Genomic DNA, 21882 nt, shown 5'->3' on the forward strand with positions numbered 1-21882 from the left:
CGTCTTCCTCCCCCCTCCACTTTCACCAAAATGGTCTCAGAGAGGGTCCCCTCAGACTGTGTAAGGTTTCTTACAATTAAGATGGCCCTACCTGCTTACACAGGGGCCCGACCCTGACCTTTGTAAGACCTAGTGAGAGTTTTATCGTAAGACACCTACGGGCTGGAACATGACACACAGTGTGTTGCATGCTGCTGGGAAAAAGGACAACTTGACTTGGACTGATCAAGAACCAATATGCAGATACACTGAATCTTGGCCTGACGACTACACATGAATTACAGTGAGTCCGTAGTTTGAATGATCTTTATTAAGTAAACTCTACACATTTGGTATTGCTTTTTTTATTCTTTTCATTCTAAATTAGAACTTTTTGCAATCAGAACATATAGAACTTTTCAATCAAGCTACACTTTAGAGAAATACAAAAATATCATAGTACATTCTCTACTAAATCACCTTCACCTGTGGGGTCCAGAACCAATCAGACATGCAGGTTCAGAACCACAGGAGCTGCCTGGACAGAGAGCATCACATGTCTTAAAGTAACAGCACCATGGTCTATGAGCTAACCACACAGCAGATTTTCTGTCTGTGCCCACAGCTCAGTAAAGCAGGGCTTTGTACTGTGTTACAGGTGTGGGCTTTGGGGGAACAACCAGCCTGTTACTGCATATGAAAAACCTTAAGGACTGAACATGCTGAATTAGGCACAGTCGCTGTGGGCCTTGCATCAGATGGACTTAACCACTGTGTATGCCGAGAGTGATTCTCATATCTTATATGTCTGTTTTGTTCAAGTTTATTTCAAGCATGAGTTAAATGCTTTCATTTACCACAAACGAATGGGCAATGCATCTATACATTTAAACCTGTCAGTGGAAGCTTTTGTTGTGCTAAGAGAGAATTTACAGACTGTGGTTGGCAAATTTGTTTTCCTGTGTTAAATGTTGTGAAAGGGAAATAATAATATAATTTAATAAAACTAAAAGCCAGACTGTGTTGCTCAAAGTGGGGGGGGAGCAGAAATAAAAAGCAATTTCTCTTTTTGGCAGGGTGGGAGTGTTGGGGGGTGAAACCCAGATACAGTGTTGCAACCGACAATGACTGGGAGTCCTGCTTGGTGCAGCAGTTGTTTGTGGCCTTCGTTTTTGGTCTGCAGCTGTGTTCACATCACCCCTCAGGCAGGCTGAAATGTAAATATGGATCCCAGACAACAGCACCTTCAAACATACTCTCGCCATTCCTCTCAGCAAAGTCTAAACAAAGTATCAAAAAAGATTTAACAAAATACTGAAATATCCAATAACAGCTCATCTTAAACGTTCGCTCCTTGCAGGTCTTCCTTTTGTCCCACACTGCTACCATTCAGATCCACAGTAACAAGTGTTTGGTGAAGGAGGTGTCACAGGACCTCACATTCTGAACAGGAATGTTGCAGTATAGAAGACACTGACACTGTGGTTTCGTTCAAAATGACCAAACACTGGAAATGAAGTGAGGGATAATAAAGAAAGGCAGAAGTCCACAGTAAATCCACAGTTACACAAATATGAACCATAATAAAACCATAGTGTGGACTCAGTTAGGAAGGAGGGACCAGGCTCCTCCACTGTGCTCTGATTGGATGAACAAACATAAAGTAAAGTCTGAGGGTTCAGGGTACTGGAGTTGATTGTACTGCCTTTATGCATTTTGTGTGGCAGGGAGCGAGGTCCCTGACAGAACCAGAAATATGGCTCTATGTAGTGGCAGAAGCGATGCTGTGGACTCCTCAGGCCTAGCACTCTCTCTCCGTGTGCTCAGGGGGAGAAAGTTGCCATCTCCAGAGATATGCGCTGCCACAGCTCCTTGGTCTGTTTTCCTCTTTTCAAGTTCTGTAGCACGTCATTAAACTGCATCATGCCCACAGGCGTCAGGCAGAAAGCACCTCGAGCACTGCGGATGATGTTGACAAAGTCATCGTAGTCAGCGGGTGTCAGGTGGATGAGCCGATGGTGGATGTACTGCAGAGAGTGAAGTAAACGTACACAAAATAACTTCAGGAGACTCATGGCACACACAAAAAAGACAAAAAAAAAACTTTCTTGTCTTCACTTGACAACTGGAATAAGGTTGTACGGAGAAGTCAAGAGCAGCTCAGTCACTTCACCAGCAGCTTTGGAAGCCATTTTTTGTCACAAAGTATGCCGAGTGCCTGCCTGCCTGCCCGTCCATCCATCCAAACATCCATCCATCCATCCACGCATCCATCCATCCAAACATCCATCCATCCATCCATCCATCCATCCATCCATCCATCCATCTATCATCCATCCATCCATCCACGCATCCATCCATCCAAACATCCATCCATCCATCTATCATCCATCCATCCATCTATCCATCTATCATCCATCCATCCAAACATCCACGCATCCATCCATCCATCCAAACATCCATCCATCCATCCATCCATCATCCATCCATCCATCCAAACATCCATCCATCCAAACATACATCCATCCATCCATCCATCCATCCAAACATCCATCCACGCATCCATCCATCCATCCATCATCCATCCATCCATCCATCCATCCATCCATCCATCCATCCATCCATCATCCATCTATCATCCATCCATCCAGCCATCCATCCATCCACGCATCCATCCATCCATCCAAACATCCATCCATCCATCCATCCATCCATCCAAACATCCATCCATCCATCCATCCATCCATCCATCCATACATCCATCCATCCATCCATCCACCCATCATCCATCTATCATCCATCCATCCAGCCATCCATCCATCCACGCATCCATCCATCCATCCATCCATCCACCCATCCATCCATCCATCCATCCATCCAAACATCCATCCATCCATCTATCATCCATCCATCCATCCACGCATCCATCCACGCATCCATCCATCCATCCATCCATCCATCCATCCATCATCCATCCACGCATCCATCCACGCATCCATCCAAACATCCATCCATCCACCCATCCATCCATCCATCCATCATCCATCTATCATCCATCCATCCACCCATCCATCCAGCCATCCATCCATCTTCCATCCATCCATCAATCCATCCATAATCTCAAGCCAGATTAACACCAAAATGTAGCATAAATGTAACATAAGTGTAGCAACAGTGGGTGGGTATGCCGCCAGAGCAACAACCTCATGCTAAAGTTATTCTACATAATAATGCTAAAATAATGTAGGGGAAACTAAAGCAAAGATTTCAGGTGAGGAAAGCCACCAACAACTTAGAATAGAAGCTATACTGAGATTGAGCTAAAATTGCTGTTTATAAAATGTACAACCCAAGTTCCCACGGTACACCTGTCTGAATAGTGAACATCCATAAAAACCTGAAAACCCAGCGTTAACCCTGAGAATACCTTGTTAATTAAAAACAGTTTATTATACAGGCCTCAGGTTTAATATTAATACTTGTAGTATTGTAGGCTTTAGAATGAGGCTACGGGGGTGTGGATGGGAACGTGTTGTACGTACCTGCAAGTAGGCCTGTTGGCAGCGCTGTACAAGCTGGTGGAAGGCAGGAGTTCGTAGGTGTGCATGGATATGGGCGGGGTTCAGCCTTTGCAGAGCCTCCATGATGATCTCCTGCAGGACGAATGGACTGAGGACGCCTTTTGCAGCTCCAACACAGAACTGGTACACATAGTTGACTCCTGATAGGTTGGACAGTTAGGAAAAGAAAGCATTAGATATGCAAGACATGGAAAGACTACTGGACGAAAGAGACTCTCTGCAGTATGAAATGAACACATCAACTATATAAAGACAGTCTGAACTTGAATTAGCACACTCTTTAAAAACCTGAAATCATCACATTTCCTCAAAGTAGACAAAGTGAATCCAAGCAAACACATGAAACAGAATGTCATACTTTGTCATTTATGAATTCAGGAACATTAGACAATATTCCATATCTATGAGTGGCAAAAGTATGTGAAGGATTAGCAGTTTAATTAATGGCCAAATTAGAGTCCACTCATTGAAATGCGTATTTAATCAATGGGAAGCATCAGTGAGTGCCCTGTTTTAAACAACAGTGATGTGTGTGTGAACGTGTATTGCATTATGAAAATTACAACAGAAAACAGTAGTTATTTCTTACAACCTCAGGGAACTTCTAAGCATCTGAAGGCCTCTCTTGCTGTAGGTAATTTTTTAATATTCCCAGAGGGAAATTGCTTAAGGCTGCTGCCAAGCAGTGTCATACAATGACCAGCAAGGAGCGCCACACCAGTGAGTGCACTGGAGGCGGTGCGGTGTGTCTTGCCCAAGGACACACAACAATGACTTAGGGAGGAGTTGGGATCGAACCACCAACCTTCCGGTTATTGGACAATAATAATATACCACTGAGCCACTGCTGCCAGAATATAATGGTGTTATAATTCACATCAGGAGAACACTGAACAACCATTGTGTGCTCAAAGTGAAAAAGGGGCACATGGAGCATGAGTTTGAAACACCATACAGATAAAGGAGGGGTGGAGGTACAGCCCATATCCACAAAGCCATAATTCAAGCTGTACATTTAGGACGTATGAAGGTAATGTGTTAAATTGAATTTATAAGGTGTCAAAATATTGGGAGGGGGCACCCCTGAGGGGGTGGGGTCGGGGGGTCCTCCCCCAGAAAATAAAGTAGAAGCCATTTCCTACATTCTGGTGGATTTCAACACCTATTTCACCGACAGAAGTAAAGGGTTAACTCAACAACTATTACTGAGAGAATCAATAATAACTTTAGGCAATGATGACAAATACAAAACAAACCGAAAATGAAACAGTTCTGTCATCAAGATTATTCTAACAAACCAGGTTTACTGTTACTTTCTACCTCTGTCTGCCAAACCACAAAAAGCACACTTCTGTTTCACTGTATTCCAGTTAGAGCATCAGCTGCCATACATCTGTGCTGAATGAAGTGACTGACACACAAAGGGAGGATCGATACAGAAGGAAACCCGCTCCCTGTCACTCCTGGCCTGCCCTATAGGCCATAACATCTGCTGCGCGGTGTGCTGCAGCTGAACCTCAGACCTCACCTGGCAACAAGAAGTTCTTTTTTCTGATTGGCTGACAGGTCGCTAATTGCTACAGCTGTGAGCAGTGCTGTCGGTTGTCTGGTTAACTAGCGGCTGTAACTTGTTAGAGGTGTGTGCAGTCAGACGACACACTGGATAAACATGACTGTCGGTGTCCCTCGGACTGAGGGCTCCATGCAGGATCTCACCTCGTGGGGTCTCATTGATCCTAAGAAAGGTGAGGAAACAGCCCAGAACTACACAGGAGGAGCTGGTCAATGACCTGAAAAGAGCTGGGACCACCGTTTCCTAGGTTACTGTTGGTAATGCACTAAGATGTCATGGTTGGAAATCATGCATGGCATGGAAGGTTGTCAAGGCCCGTCTTAAGTTTGCCAATGACCGTTTGGATGATCCAGAGGAGTCATAGGAGAAAGTCCTGTGGTCAGATGAGACCAAAATAGAACATTTTGGTCATAATTCCATGAACCGTGTTTGGAGGAAGAACAATGATGAGTACCATCCAAAGAACACCATCCCTACTGTGAAGCATGGGGGTGTTTTTCTGCACATGGGACAGGGCGACTGCACTGTATTAAGGAGAGGATGACCAGGGCCATGTACTGCTAGATTTTGGGGAACAACCTCCTTCCCTCAGTCAGAGCGTTAAAGGTGAGTTGAGGCTGGGTCTTCCAACATGACAATGACCTGAAGCACACAGCCAGGCAGGGCTCTAGACTCTTTTTAGGGCTTAGGGCTCTTTTTGCACTGGTTGCACCGGTGCGCCTAACCTTTTTTTCTTGGGTGCACTGGCACAAAAGGTGCACCGCATCACACATCACACAGCAGTTTGTTTTTTAATCACTGTCCATATATTTTATGGATCAGGCTTTAACTTGACACCTATCCTAATACAGAAGTTCTTTTCATCTTCTCTCATCATCTGCAGCTACATCTACTGTTTACCTGACGGCCTCGCAGGGCTGTAGCCAAAGTTTTAGAAATACATAGGTCTAAAAATTGATGTCTAGGAAATATGAACGGGATAATAATCACATATCATCCTAAACTGACTTTGGACCCTGTTTAATGAACACAGGTAAATAAAAATAAATAAATACATATACTGAGAGTACTCATTCAAATTATGGACAAACTAGCCAACAGGTCTGCATGTCAGAAATCCATGATGAAGATTCAAAGTTACAGCACTCTTCAGTTCCCTGTTTGCTTTCTCTCTGTATTTTCTGGCTGTCACTCCTCACTTATCTATCTGGCAATGGGAATTAAAAATTATTTAAATTATATACACCTTTATTTATTTAATAGTTGTGATTGAGATATATATTTTGTTTTCTTCAACACGTTTCTATTGCAGCTACAGTATCTCTTCTCTCATCTTCCTCACCTCTCTTCCTCAGTTTCTCCTCTGTCTCCTCTCTTTCTAAAGCTGAGCTCCAGCTGACAGACTCTTCGTTCTGTCTGTTACAGATTTAGCTGCTGTATGCAGATATCATACTGACAGACAATGGTCCACTGTAGCAGGATAATAACAATACTGTTTAAATGGGCGTTTGTCATGTAACTATGTTCTATAACTGCTTAAACCAGCTGACTGCTGTCAGTCAGAGTGACTCAGCCTTCATGGATGAACCACGCAGGTCAGATAACACTGTCCTCAGACCTGTTGTTCAGTCTGTTATGATGCTACGAGCACGTCACGCCCCCTCCCTGAACATGACCGGCTCGTTATCATCACTCATTCAGGTCAACAGCAAATTAGCAAAACCCGCATAGTAGCAACAAATCCTGCTGCTCCGCACATGTTCACTTAAACTGCGGTTTCTGCTGTTCAGCAGGAAACGTCTTTAAACCCTGTCTGTCTGTGTGTGTGCGCGCTGCAGTCGGAGGGCCGTATGAGTTCTGCACACACGTTTTAAAAAGTCCGGGCCGAAACGAACTTTGTTCTTTGTTCTCGTCACCTCGGGAACACGAACAGTGGCATATGGAACAAGGCTCTGTAAGAAGCATATCGAGGTTCTGGCGTGGCCTAGCCAGTCTCCAGACCTGAACCCGATAGAAAATCTATTCTCAAAGCTCAAACTCTGTGTTTCTCAGCGACAGCCCAGAAACCTGACTGATCTAGAGAAGATCTGTGTGGAGGACCAAGGGCCAAAATCCCTCCTGCAAAACTGGTTAAAAAAGTACAGGAACCCTTTGACCTCTGTAATTGCAAACAAAGGCTACTGTACCAAAAACTTATTTGCAGCTGTATCATACAAATAAATTGTTTTAAAAAAATCATACATTGTGATTTCTGGATTGTTCTTTTTAGATTATGTCTCTCACAGTGGACATGCACCTACAATGAAAATTTCAGACCCCTCCATGATTTCTAAGTGGAAGAACTTGCAAAATAGCAGGGTGTTCAAATACTAAATGTCCTCACTGTATGACGCAGGGAGCCCTGTGAGCACTGGAAATGTACATATTGATGACAGTTTCTGTAGAGTAGCAGCTGCCTGCCAGCCCCCTCACCTCTGATGTCAGTTCATTAATGTTCAGACTCACCTAGCCTTGCGGCCAGTCCCAGCAGCCATTTGACATCCTCAGTGTAAGGTGGGCTCCTGGAAAAGTTGTTGGGATGGTCATTGTGAGCCCTCCTGCCCAGCATCTCCAATGCTAGCATGCCTTAACACAAAAGAACATGAAATTCAGCAGACCTAGATGCAAAATAAATCATCATCATAGGAAATAAAACTCCTTACCAACTCTGTAAGCAGAATGCAGGTAGTGCAGACCCTGCTGGCTGATCGGCTGGCTGTGTTGCTCATCCTCTGCTGAGAAAGGAGTACTGACCAATGAGGGGGGCTGGGAGGACAGTGAGGGCAGAGATGCTCCCTGGATGGCTTGGATGGTGGGTCCAGAGTGACTACTGCCTACTGTGACATACATTACACTGATTAGCACCATGTATAGGAAGTGTACAGTATGTGTGATAGAAGTGTGGTCCTGACCCGTAACAGTAGTACTGAGAGGCAGGCCAGTTTCAGTGTGGTATGGATGGACGGCAATCTGACTCATGGATGGTACAGGCACACCGGGGAAGGTAACAGCTGTGGCTGCCATAGGTGGCTGGGGACCGGTGCCCACTGTGAACGGGTACTGGGCACCAATAAATGCAGGGTGCATTGCCTAAGGAGATACATACATGCATTGCCTTGAGCCAGCTGTACTTATTCCACTCTCATGAAACAATATTTGTGTAGCAATCAATATTAACTTCAGCACAGCATCAGCTCTGAAGAACTGTAAGGGGTTTTTATTGAAGTTTAACTTAAAAACACATCTGCCAGGTCGTGTGTAGTACATTGACTGCTCTGACCTGTGGATATGCAGCTCCAGATACAGGGAAGACGGTTGGTCGGGGGACGTGTTGAAGAGGGTGTCCAAGGTACTGTGGGGTGCAAACAGTGGGAAGATGGGCCTGGATAGTTGTGTAGGGGTGGAGACCCTGGCTGTGAGGGTGAGCAATAGCCTGTCCGGGTATGGCGTGAGACTGGTAAAGGGTGGAGCCTACAGAGATGACAGGCACAACAGCTGTTGCAGTGACTGAGGCTGTGACAGCTGCCATCCCTGAAGATTCTGTGGTGACTCCGGTATCAAGGACACCACAGCTGGACTCTGGGGGCCTCCTGCCTGAACCACCATTCGCCCCACACCGGCCAGAGGTCTCCCGCTGCTGACCTAAGGCCCCACCAACTGACTGCTCATACAGCCAATACCACTGGTGGGCCACTTCAAAAAGCACTTCAGGGTACACACCCCCACCCTTAGCTGCCTCCTCTACTGCCATGCAGGCCTTCTCCAGCATCACGTTATCCTGCAGGGAGAGAGGGCAGATAACAACACTGAAGTCAACTGAAGAGGAGCTCATTGATTGTTTTCTATGTGTCTATGAACAACAGAAATACAGTTGAAATCGACTCCTAAAGCATGCACATGCATTATTTTTAGGACACCATCCCCAAGTACCTGCTCTTTGCACTGCACCAAGGCCCGCTGGATTTCGTTAGGATTAAGGGCATGAGCATGAGGCAGGCAGCTCAGGGCCAACTCTGCTGCTGCCCGAACCATGTTAGGGTCCCTGGCCCGTGATGCTCTGTCTGCCAGCGATGCTACCTCAGGGGGGGTGAGGTGACCGTCCCAACACTCTACTAAAATGTTTAGGGCAGCACTACCGATCTCCATGGCTTGACCTGAGAGAAGATATAGGCTGAGTTAGAACAGCAACAGAAAATCTGACTATTTTCTCTCACATATTTGCTCTCACCGGTGATCCACGACACATGGGAGGAGTAGGTTCTGGACAGCCAGTTGGGTGAGACAAAGTTGTGTAGGCCAAGAGCATATAGGCCAATCTCAAAGGCACAGAGGTGCAGGTTTCTGTGTGGCCCCTGGTGACCCCCGCTGGCTGACGGCTGGGTGAAAATGGAGGTAGAGGAATTTCCTCCAGCTTTGATCAAGACTGTCTTGGCCAACTCAAAATAAAAATGTGCTGCTGCCTCTGATGGCTGGTTGGGCACGTGGGGAGCATGGCACTCTGGGCGCCGTCCTTTGTACCTAAACAGAGAAATGTGTGACACGATAACAAACATGTGTATATGATGAATAGAGTATTCAGACCCTTTAATTCAGACCTGCCGTAGATGGCCGCTAAATGGATAACACTGGAATTCTTGTCTTTATACATATATTTATTTTGCAAATCGGTTTTTTTGCATTTTGCATTAGAAACACTGAACGTGGCAGTGATGGTTTTAGGTTTACAAAGATTTGTTAACAGCTTCTAAGGAGACTGTTCTTCAACATTTTTTCTGCAGCCAGTGTTTACCTGCTGGTATCAGTGCTCTTGGCCCTGGCCCCACCCCCCGCCCTGCGAGAGCCACTGGAGGAGGAAGAGCCCAGTGAATCAGATGATGAACTACTGATGCTGTCACTGTCCTGACCCCGTCCCCAAGATGCAGCTGCCCATCCTCCCCGGAGTGGCCGGCGGCTGAGGGTAGGGGAACTGTCTGAGGTCGTCTCTGGTGCACTGCTATCAATACTTGCCATGCCTGTCCAAACAACATGCACATTGGGTCATGCTTAGAACAAAGATGTATGCATCCAATATCACCCTAACAACAGGTGTACCAGTGTGTTTCTTCTTTTGGCGGACAGGTGAGCCCCAGCAGCGTTGGCTGTATCCACAGCGCGCCCCCAGTGCCAGCCGGCTGGGCACTGTGGCCTCCAACTTAAATGGACCCATTTCATTATGTTGGTCACTTACTGACTGAGGCCCATCTGAAACTGCAAGAAGATGAAGTCTTACTTTATCATAGGAAGTAGAACTTGATATAGGGCAGCCATATGCTATGACAGGATATCTAGCTTTTATAATTGTAAAGTATTCCGCTGAATATGTGCAATAAAGACTCACCATGCTCCCTGGTCTCAGCAGCACTCTCTCCTGCTGTACTGTTCTGTACTGGGTTCAGTTCAGCCTGAGGAGCCACCTCCTCCCCAGGAAGTACCACAGCAGAGGAAGAGCTAGATGATGACTCTGCCAAGGTATTTACAGAGGAAGATGAAGGGGCATTTTTGGAGACACCACCTGTGGCCACACCCGCCCCACTTTGGCTGGCAGCAGTGTGTTTGGATGGGCTGCGCTGACTGCCAGCAGCTGGCTTGCTTGAGTAGAAGGAGCTCAGAGTTTGGGGCTTATGAGTCTGACTCTCCCTGTCCAACAATTTATCCAGTATCTGAAGATGAGGGCAAAAGAGACAGCATCGTGTGATCACTGTATTATCAGTTGGTTGTCAGAAAAGAGCATGCAGAACAGAATATTTAGATAGCTCTTGTTCAATCAATGAAATCAACTAAATGTATTACGTTCAGAAAAGGCCCATAGAGTTTTGTTTGCTTTTGATTTCCCATATTTATCATGCCTTAATTTGAAGCCAAAGTTGGCAGTAAAAAAAAATTCGACATAGTCATAACAAGTTTAACATAATTTTTCAATGCTAAATATCATCCTCTCAAACTTCACTCCAACAATTTAAAATGTAGCTCAATGACTAGAACATGAAAGAGACCTCTTGAGGGTTCTTTTGAAGAACAACCAGATAAAAACAAAAAAGGCATGTCAGCCATGGCAGGAGGAGCCCAACACACTCCTGGTGCACCTGCCCAACCAAAAAGGGCACGGTGACCAGACTGATGTGTCTGAAGAATCACCAGTCAGCTAATCAGCGAAGAAAGAGACATCAGAACAGCTTCTTAACTGTATTATTTGTTTCTCATTCAGTTTGGTGAAGGACATTTATACATGTAGAAAGTAATGATTGTTTTAGTCTTTAAACAGAATGCAGTTCTTGATGGCTGGTTATGTGGCTGTGATATAGCAAAGTTACGTCCTACAGCCAGGACTTCCTTTTCTGGCTGTTTGGTTCCTTTTCAGTCACTTTTCTTTGATGTGCAGCTGTGTACGCAAGTCGTCTTCTCTCCTTCATGCATGTGGCGAGGACTAAGTCCCCCATCGTAGCTTCTCTTCACTGGTTTTCGACTTTAAAATTCTCTCACTTAAATATAAAGTCTTTAAAGGACTAGATCCATTATATCGTGAAAACTGTCAAAAAACGTGAAGGGTGAGAAAATTGAAAACGCAAGGGCGTAACCCTTAAGTAACGTAACCCTTAGGTTTTTTGTTTTTGGGGTCAAATTAAAATGTGCTCTTTTTTCCATTTTTTTGCAAGAATATATAGTCATTCACAGATTCAATAAAAAAAACATTTTACGAAAATATTTTGTTAGTGCACCAGTTCAGCAATAGCATACTTGCAGGATTAACAATGCAGAGCAAGGCCTTACACCACCACTGCATTCCTGCGTTCATCATCAACATGCTCGTCTCTCATGTGGTTTGTGTGAATATATCAGACTTGAGGAAAGTTCTGACTTGTCAATCTTGCTTTTACCTTCTTGAGCTTGCTTTGGTCATCCTTATAGGTGATCATGAGAGCCAGAGCCAGGTCCCCCTTTACCCGTCTGGTTCCCTCACATAGCAAAGGATGCTCTGCCTCACTGACTGTTGTCTTCATACCTGCAGATGGTGAAGAGAGAAGGATGAATAAAGATGCACCGATCAGTGCACCAGAGACACACTTTTTTTTAACACTATTTCAGAAGGTTGTTGTTGAAGGTTGTCATGGTATATCTTTAAACACAGAGCTGGCTCCTGCCTATGTTGCCTCCTGCTGTAGGGTGTGCTGCTCTGGGTAGAGAGTTTGCAAGATGTGCGGGTACAACGCAAATCCTGCAAGAACCAACGCGATTAAATCTGTTATCCAGATATAAGTCCAATAACTCAGGATTTTTGTTAAAAATATATTAAAATAAAATAAAAATAAAAATAAAATATTGCCTAGGGCACCAAAATGGCTAGAGCTGGCACTGTTTAAACCTGACAGCAGCATCCCTATGCTACCTGGCTGTGAGGAAGCAGAAATGACTGACAGTGACTGTGACCTCATTCTCTCCAAACTTATGTATTTTCTTATCAGGAGTGTTTTATTTGAGAGCTGGCTTTATACAGTGTATATAGTATATAGAGACTAATGTAATACACATCAGAGGTAGTAACAGACACAAAGACACAAATAGACAACCACTTGTCTTGAGCTGTATGTGTGTGTTTACATCTAAAAAGTTCACACGCCATTTTTGTGTAGGAATGGGGCATGAACTTAGAGAGATAATGATTATAGAGAAAATTTACCGAGTGCAGCAACAGCAGCTTCAAACCCCAGCTCCTCATCCCCAGGCATCTCGTTGTTACGGTTGCGGCTGGGTGGTCGGGAACCCGTTGGGGACACAACTGCACAAACAGTATGGAGCAAAGTAAATGAATTGTTAATTATTACCTCTGTTTTATGATATTGGAACTTTTAGAACCAAGATGCCCTGTCCCCATCGATGTTGGCTATTTGATTAATGCAACACTGAGAATGTCCTGTATCACTACAAACACAGCACATGACAGGACTGTGCTCAACCCAAACATGTCTTTGTGCAGGATAATGACGTTATAAAGACATATATCATAACAAAGGTAAATGAGCTTGATCATCATGTAGCACATCAACTGTAAGTCGCACAGAAAGAATTAACTGATTTTTTGACTGCTGGTCAAAATAATCATGGCCTGCACACCCAGTCTTGTCAGAGGGACAATCAAACACAAAGGATCATCAGACTTGTTGGTACAGTAATACAACAGAGTGCTTTTAACATCATTCACACCACCAAGTCATTAACAGAACACTAAATTGTTCTGCTTGATTCACACATCAAACATTGATGCTTACCTGGGGTACACAGCACATCAAAGATGAAGCTGGCCAACATGAGAGGTAGCACAGGTCTGTAGTCACAGAAGTTTCCATCCCTGAGCTGCTCGGCCCGCTCTCTGATGGCTGACATCTCCAACAGTCCCAGAGGAATCTTCTTTAACAGAGCCACTACTTCTGACTCCTGGTAAGCCAGCTTCACCTGTTTAGCCACACATGTAGTCAGTATGTGTGGCACGTTTCTTTCTCCAGATCAACCTTTTATCATTTTTCTGTTTGTGTGTTTGTGTGAGTATGAGACCTCCAGAGCTTTGGTAGATGCCGGTGGTCTCTGGAGTTCCAGGGAGAACATGCCAGTGCTAAAGGCCAGGTTGTGAAGCTCAAGACGCTCACTGAGAACAGTGAGGAGGAAGGCAGCTTTGGACAACATGTTAGTGGCGACCTGTGTTTGACGGGTGGTCGACACCTTGCTTTTCTTACCCTACAGACACAAACAGTGATATCAGAAGCATATTAACAATGTCAATAGAAAACAAATACTAGAGTCATCCGGTGGCTTTGGAAAACAGAGACTTTACAACAGAGAGACAGATGTCATTTATATAAATATTGAATTCAATATTCTTCTTCTCACCTTCAAAGCTCTCCATAAGCTACCACCTCCATATCTTTCCAATCTCCTGCACTTATTGACACCCTCGTGCACACTCAGATCTTCCTCAGCCCTCCTCCTCTCCACTCCACCTCCCAGTCTGTCCTCTATGGGGCTTAGAGCAATTAGCTGCTCTAATGTAATGTCTATGTAATGTATGACAGCATTTACCTTTGTCTGTGGCTGTTCCACTTTTAGGTCAGGAGGGTTGGCCAACAGGTCTCTAGCCAGCTCCACTGCCAGCCGGCATGCCTCATTGCTGTAGCCATGGGCATGAAGGGCTTCAGCACATGCAAACAGCACCTACACACAATAATAATCAGTAAAAGCAGCCAGTGTCTGATGGGTATAATCCATTTGCTCCTGTCCCTGTCATTTAATCGTGGCATTTGGTCTTTATTTCTCACCTCCATGCGTCCTTCCTGTTCAAGCGGTTTGATCCCAGCAAAAATGTCTGGCTCCTCCTCCAAGTGGTTGTCAACCAGCTGTCTGTCAGCTCCTTCCTCTGAGGCAGCACTCAGGTAGTATGCCTGATAGTCATCTTCACCTACAGCTTCTCCTTCAGCAGGTTCACCTGCTGTTTCTGCTCCTTCATTAACAGCTCCACCTACATCAGATGGCCTACTCCCTGCTGCAGCTACTGCAGATGCTGCCTCTCTGCAGCCCCGTGATGACTTAGAAGATTTTTGAGTGCTGTTTGATCTTGCCATCATTGTGGGGGCAAAAGGCTGGTTGCTGCTACCTGAGCCTACATCTTCATCTCTGTTCTTAGCAGGCTCTATTACCACCTCTGCTTCTTTTTCTGCAGAATCCATAAGAACCACTTTTGGAGAGAAGAATGGTGGAGCAGGATCTGTAGAAGACAGTGCAGCTGAGGTGTGACTGACACGCTTTGTGTCAAACATTTTGCTCCCTCCAGCGTTACTGCTGTACTTGCGTGGGTCTCGAAGCAGTGGGCTTGGAGTTGGTAACATCTCTGGGGGTGGGGGAAGGAACTCAAAAGTGTTGCTAGCCTCAGCCCCCAGAGCTAGACTACAGCCATCATCCAGGCTGAGCTCAGCCAGGTCGGGCTCCAAGGAGCTGTCCTCACTGCTGGTCCTCCGCTTGACACTAGCATGCTTACTGCTTCCTAAGCCTCCACTACAACCAGATCCACCTACGGATGCCCCCTTCCCACCTCCTTGAGTCAGTTTTAGCTTCCCACCAGAGGAGGACCCTGGGCCTTTGTACATGCACTTCCCTGCTTCTTCCAGGGACAGAGAGATACTTCCTCCCAGACGTACCAACATCCCTCCGCCTGCAGTTACTGATAGACCCTTCCTCTTCGTCAAAATGGTCTCCTTCGGTCGAACTGCTATTTCTTGTTGTGACGAGTGACCACTTCCTCTTCCTTTACAGTCTCCCATGGCTTCACTTTCAGATCTGCCTCCTCCTGGTTCAGAAGATTCGCCGCTGCCTCCTGCAGCAGCTTTGACTCTCTGGTGCTGCAGTGCTCTAGACCAGCAGATTGTGGCACTCTTCTTTTCTGTGCTGCAGTAAGTGATGCCATCCAGTGGGTATGCCACCTCCCAGTTGAAATAGCATGACTCCACAGCAGGCTTAAACCCCTGAAAGAGTTTATCTAGGGACTTGCGGTGTTGTCCTCGTTTTACTATCTCTATAACTTTAAGGTGCCACTGCTTTAGCTGGCTTGCCAGTTCCAAACGTCTAGAAGGGAGCAAACATATTTTAAATGAGCTTTAATACATTTTAATCTTTTTATTAAATATTTTAACTTCTTTAACTAAACTAATATAGGCTGCCAAACACAATAGTCATATTTACTTTTTTACTCTATGCCTATATTCAGTGAGATGTGACTTGAGTCCATCAGCAGTGTGCAGTGTGACACAGTGACCTGACCTGCAGGGGCTCATAGTGGGATCAAGGACTGCCAGCCTCCATAGAACCACCATCTCATCACACATGCTAGCACATGCGTGAGCTGCCACCTCCGACTGGCCGTTGCTGCGCCCAGTGTGGCCACTGGCACTGCTATGGGATGCTGATGTCCGAACACTGTACCACCAGCTGATGATCTGAACACACAACAGCAACAGTTAGATGTTTACAGCATGCAGTAGCCCGCAATAAAATGTCATTCTTGTTTAAACATAATAGAACAAAGACATTTTAACACAACATTTTTACCATCATTTTACCCCTGAGGACACCTTGAGTACTGGATAGAAGAACTCATGAAAAAGCAACTGATCTAAATATCTTGAAAGCAGTGGGCAGAAAACTGGTACTTAGTCATTGTTTTCTCTTTCCATAGACCCAAACCACAGTTCGGTAGTTGGCGCCAAACTGGACACCCTGACATTTGTAGCTGAGAAAAGGACCCTCAACAAAATACTATCTATCCTGGACAATGCCCACCACCCTCTTCACTAAACCAGAGAGGAGCTCCTTCAGTGACAGGCATTGTCCATGGCCTGCTCCACGGACAAACCAAGGAAGACTATATGGCTCTTCAACTCTTCCCTGTGAGCAGGACTTGAACTGGACTGTCGCTAAAGGACACAACATTGGACAGCACTGCCCATCTTTTTGCACACTTTGGACACATAACACATGCACTCACATGAACACTGCATTTGTTGCACAGTAATAAATATAACGTTCCATGTTATTATCTTTGCACTGGACTTATACCATCTTCGTAGTATATTTTATTACTTCTTGCACATTATCAATACCTCTGTTCCTTGCACCTCATTTTCGTTTTATTTAGTACCCTGTGTTTATACATTTGTGTTTTCTGATGCTGCTACTGGATATCTGAATTTCCCCCTGGGTATCGATAAAGTATCTATCCATGCCAAGCCATCTAGTGTGCCATATAGTGTAGCATTGACTAGAATATACCCCTTTACAGTTTTTGTACCTCTATATTTTTTTTCAAACTGGTGGACTTCCTGTTGGTTTAACACATCTCCAAGAGACTTTTTCCATCTTGATGAGATTCATACAGAATGCATACCAAACTTTGAGCATGTAGGTCAAACTGTGACACAGATCTCATTTTAGGGAGTGTTGCTAAGGCACCTGATCACACCCTTTGGAGGTAACAGTGAAATACAGGCTGGATTTTAGGGAAAGTTTAGTGAGTGTCTAACCAGTTATGGCACGAAAGAAAGATGAAAGATGCATCATTACACGTACAAAAAAGGATTAAATAGATGAAAAAAGTGTTGTTTTTAAATGTATATTGTTACAGCCCCCTGGGTCCTTATGTGAATGATTGTGTGGGGATGTGGCTGAGAGTTCCTTTAGGTACATCTCTCAACGCGGGAGCTCCACTGCAGTTGGCTGGTGGGTAGGAGCAGCCCACCAACGATCATGCTACACCTGGAGCGCAACCTTCAAAAGAGAGTCCTCAGCCTCATTTCGACGGAGACTGCTCATGTGAGATGTCGTGTGCCTAGCAGTTCTCCCCAACATCACAATTATTGTGCTCATGTTGTTGTGTTCGGTAGTGTACAAGAGACTTGTTGTTGCAAGTTCTGAAAGTACTTTGAGTATAACTGTGTCACTCTGACGTGTTTGTTACCAGTTTTGGTACGGATTAGTTTTACCTTGTTAAGTCAGCGGGCTGAGTGAGTCCCAGCTTCCTTTGTGTGTTCATTCTTTTGTTGTTAGGTCTGCTGGTTGAGAGAGTCCCAGCTCTTTTGTTTGGTGTTTACTGAGAGAGTTTTTTGTTGTGTATTCATTTTTTCTTTTATTGACATACCTGACAGGGTTCCTGATTTTGATTGTGAGTCGTTTTGTATTATTTTTCTTGGTTGTTTTGTTCTGAGTTTTTCCTTGATTTGTAATTAAACCCAACCAACCTAAATAAAGAGATGCCTTGAAAGCCAATCACACCTCCTGGTCTACTTTATTTAGTGTTTGCGTCCCTCTTTCCCCATGACGAGCTGGGGGACGTCACATACATATCACAGCTAGTATTGTAAAGATACCCTGCTCTGGGTAAGTCAAAGGGCTGGACTTCAGGTTAACATGCAGCTCTGGATGCACAGAGACCCGCAGAAAGACAGACAGATAGAGGGAAGAGGAGAGAAAGAGAAAGCACAAAACGACAGCAAGAGTGGACATGCTGTTAATAGCATGAAATCCTGTATTCTAAACTAAATGCTGGCCTGAAGAGAGGTGAGGAAAGGAGAACAGACAGAACAGCCTATGGTTAAGAAAGGAGAAGAGATGAGAGGAACCTCTCAGTGGATCATGTCTCCATGCAGCGTAGGCCTATTGTATAACAGCATAGCTAAGACAATGGCAAAGGGTTAAGGCTGTTCCATACTCCACGAGAACAGAGAACTCGCTCACGGCTGGTGGTAAGAGTAAAAAAGTTTTCGGCACGGAGGTACCATACGCCGCGAGACATGTGTGTGCAGAACTCCTCATACGGCCTCCTACACAGCGCACGTCACACACTAAAGGTTGACCATGCAGTTGTGTTGTAAACTGTGACACAGTTGTGGTTACCTGGCCTAACGAGCTGATAATGTTCAGGGCAGAGGGCGCACAGCTGACAACAGATAGAAGATCAGTGCAGCAGACTGCAGCAGACCTCTGGTCTGTGTGAGTTTAACTCTGTGAACGTGTGGATGACTGTCTGCAATAACACATCCCGTCTCCCGGGGTTTAATGTGCGCGAGCCGCTGTAACGCCGTGATCAACACTGGGATTAGTTTTTATCGCCACCTTGTGGACAGACTCTCTCTGTGTGCCGTGTTTCTCCTTCCAGCAGCTGTTTGCCAGCTGCTAATCTAAACTGTCCATGGTCGCTGTGCTTCCTCCTTCTGTCTGTGTGTTCTCACCTGAAGAAGCTCTTGGCTTCAACACATTCATCACGCCCACAGTAAATTGACGCACAGCCTTGAGAGAAAAGTTCTGCCCAGTGCCATGTGTCAGATGAGCGCTGCACAACGGGCGGTCTCGAGAGAAAAATGACGTCATTTCGTGGGCGTAATGTCTGCAGGGAGTTCTCTGTTCTCGCGGAGTATGGGATCCAGCTTAGCCTAACTGTTAACCAGCAACAGCTTTATTAAAATGGAAGGTTTAAGTGTTTGTCTCCTGAACCTGAACTGTTGCTGGTTCCAAAAGAGCCTAAAAGGCCAAAAGTGCCTAATAGCTGAAGGTTGAAAATTTGTCACTTCGAAACATGAAAAAAGTCTCTTGGAGGTATCTGTAAAATGTACAGGAATTTCGATCGGGCTGAAAACTTATTACACGCTCTGCCTGTGGAGCCCGCCACAATTTTGACCCTTCGCCAACGCACAGGAAATTGATGTGTTTTTGCCTGTATGTCCCACATGCTTCCTCCAATGTGATGAAAAGTGTACAGTCACGCTGAACATCTGACTCTGCACAGGTTGATAAGCTGGTATGACACAGTCACTGCGCCACCTACTGTAAGGAGGCGCTGTCCTTTTGTATATGTGTATTTTGATGTACTCCTCAGATCGTGACAGTGAGAGAGGAGAGAGGACACAAGACGATAGGGGAGGCGATGGCTGTGACTCCGGCAGACCGCAGGGAGTGCAAGGGCCCGCCCATCGCTGCTGGCAGCAAGTTTGATACTGACAATAAACATTGGAATTGAAAACATAAAAATTGTACTGAGAAAAAATGATTGAAAAGGGAAACCGGTGTGTGCTTAAAAGAAAAAAAACCACTAGGTAAAGTGATGTTTCGGGCGGGAAAGGCTGGCAGGTATGGGCACGCTGCAGCAATGGTCTGTACTGAGGCTGTAGTGGTGCAGGAGGCAACTGCTAGGAGAAAACACTAAACTAAGAATAAAAATGGTTTTAAATTCTTCAGCTTTCCCCGAGGAACTGCTTACTCCCAGCAAGTCCTGTTTTTTAGCATGTAAATCTGTTAATTGTGCTGGACAGACTGGTTTGGCTGAGGGAGTTTTCTGGAACGTGGACTGATTTTGTCCTCGTGTCCTCATGTGCACGGCAGCATGTCATTTCTGTCTGCGCTGCTGTACGCACAGAGGCCGATGTGTGCGTACACACACAGACACACACACAGGACACACACCGTCGGACAGAGAACGTGTGTGTTGCTTGTCCACCGTTGCTCATTACATGCTAGTTGGATAGAATGAACTCTATGACTGCGCTAGGTTAAGCTAACGTTACTGATGTCCGTGTTTTTATTTTATTTTGCCATGAAATGTTGCTATTTACATCCCGCTCTGTAACCATGACTGGACCCAGCAGCAGCTTTGCCCACGGTTGGACGCAGAGTGCTGTGGGTCTCTGCTCTGCTGCAGCTGAACCTGCTGCGTGAAGCTACAGAGACTGACGGCTGTGAGTGTTTTGATGCGGGGGAGGAGCTCACGGCCGCTGCTTGTTGAGGACAGTAGCTGACTGCAGAATGATTTCACGTCAGGCTCCAAAAGTCACCAGAGAGTCACTAGTTGCTTTAGATTAAAAAGTTTGGAAAGTCACCAATGGGTGAGAGACGCCAAGTTTGTCAACACTCGTCTCCATGCTGTGGTAAAAAACGCCTCTGCATTACTTGATGCGCATGTCCAGATCCGAACAGAACACGCGCCCCGAACCGAAGCACGTGTCTGGTTAGGATTATTTTCCTGAACCGCCCCACCCCTACCAGTAAGGACTTGACTTCAAAGCTCTATGACTTTATGTTTCTCAGGCTCGGTGCAAGTTACAAAAAAAGGGGTTGGCTTTCTGTGAGACAAAATACATAGATTGCACTGGACTCTATGGGGCAGTGGCAAGGAGGTTCTCTCAATTAAGGCTCCTCCAGGATGGAGGGATAGTAAGAGTATGTCCTTTGTGTAATAATGTGGTTTGAACTGAACATTAGCTATGTATTTTGAGTAGCTGGAGCTCATGTACTGTGAAACTATACCTGTTCATAGGTGAGGCCTGTTCAGTGAGGATCTCAAGCAGTGGGGCAGCAGTGCTGTCTCGTCTCTTAAACATCTCCCTGACGATAGACCAGAAGGTTCCAGATACCTTCTGGCTCTCGGCCCCTCAGAGGACGCAGAAGACAGGCCCACTCTGCAGCTGCAGGCGGCTCCGTGGATGACAAGTACATGGAATTTACATCACTGGAAAAAAACACAAACACAGCACTTTTCAATTTAGACATTCTCAGACTTCTTTTACTATGTATTCTTAGAAGTCCTCTGTTAATACAGTGTTGCTTGAAAATGTAAACCCTTTAAATTGTCTATACCTCTGCATTGTTATGACCAAAACAACACATTTTCATCCAAATTCAACTAGAACAAAAAAATGAACTCTGTCTGGGCCTGTTTTTTGGCCGCGATAAATTACATTTGCACGCTCGTTTGTTTTCCTCTCTCTCTCCCTCTCTCTCTCTCTCTCCCTCTCTCTGCCAAAGACACTGGATGACAGAAGGCGTCACTCCGGTGCGTCGTAGCGTATAAAGGCCGTCGGACTTTATATGGCCCGCGGCTTCTGTCTTAAAATGTGTCAAATCAACAGGTAGTTCTTATTTTTTAACTCATTGTGTGACGTTTACGGGATGTTCTGAGCAGACCACGGTCAGCTCGCTGTCTGCGCCACAGCGCTGCAGGGCTTGGACGTTACAGCAACACACAGAGCTGTGAAGCTGCTCAACACTGGTTCAACACTTTGACACAATTCACCACAAGACTACACATGCTTATATACACAACATGCTCTCAGAGACAGTCCGTGTTGTACGAGTGAAGTTCTCTGC

At 45.4% G+C, this 21882-nt stretch overlaps 1 protein-coding gene across 6 annotated transcripts; it reads right to left on the reverse strand.

The window, feature by feature from the left end:
• Positions 1-294: 294 nt before the first annotated feature.
• On the reverse strand, positions 295-21241 carry zswim8 (zinc finger, SWIM-type containing 8). 6 transcript variants are annotated; one of them, XM_028424208.1, is made up of 19 exons: positions 21043-21241; positions 16012-16187; positions 14517-15816; positions 14281-14412; positions 13759-13938; positions 13476-13659; positions 12887-12994; positions 12087-12211; positions 10550-10871; positions 10264-10419; positions 9962-10184; positions 9401-9690; positions 9103-9326; positions 8453-8950; positions 8085-8262; positions 7836-8006; positions 7639-7758; positions 3522-3700; positions 295-2006 (listed from the first exon to the last, which is right to left on the reverse strand). In XM_028424208.1, the coding sequence occupies exons 2-19, from the start codon at positions 16074-16076 to the stop codon at positions 1803-1805; spliced, it is 4659 nt and encodes a 1552-aa protein (XP_028280009.1). In that variant the 5' UTR covers positions 16077-16187; positions 21043-21241; the 3' UTR covers positions 295-1802. The 6 variants fall into 6 exon arrangements, with proteins under 6 accessions (XP_028280009.1, XP_028280008.1, XP_028280007.1 ...); XM_028424207.1 differs by having other exon boundaries at positions 7836-8009; XM_028424206.1 differs by having other exon boundaries at positions 7836-8262; positions 12887-12985.
• Between the last annotated feature and the right edge of the window lie 641 nt (positions 21242-21882).

Source organism: Parambassis ranga, chromosome 15 (genome assembly GCF_900634625.1).
Source record: "Parambassis ranga chromosome 15, fParRan2.1, whole genome shotgun sequence".
NCBI lineage: Eukaryota > Metazoa > Chordata > Actinopteri > Ambassidae > Parambassis > Parambassis ranga.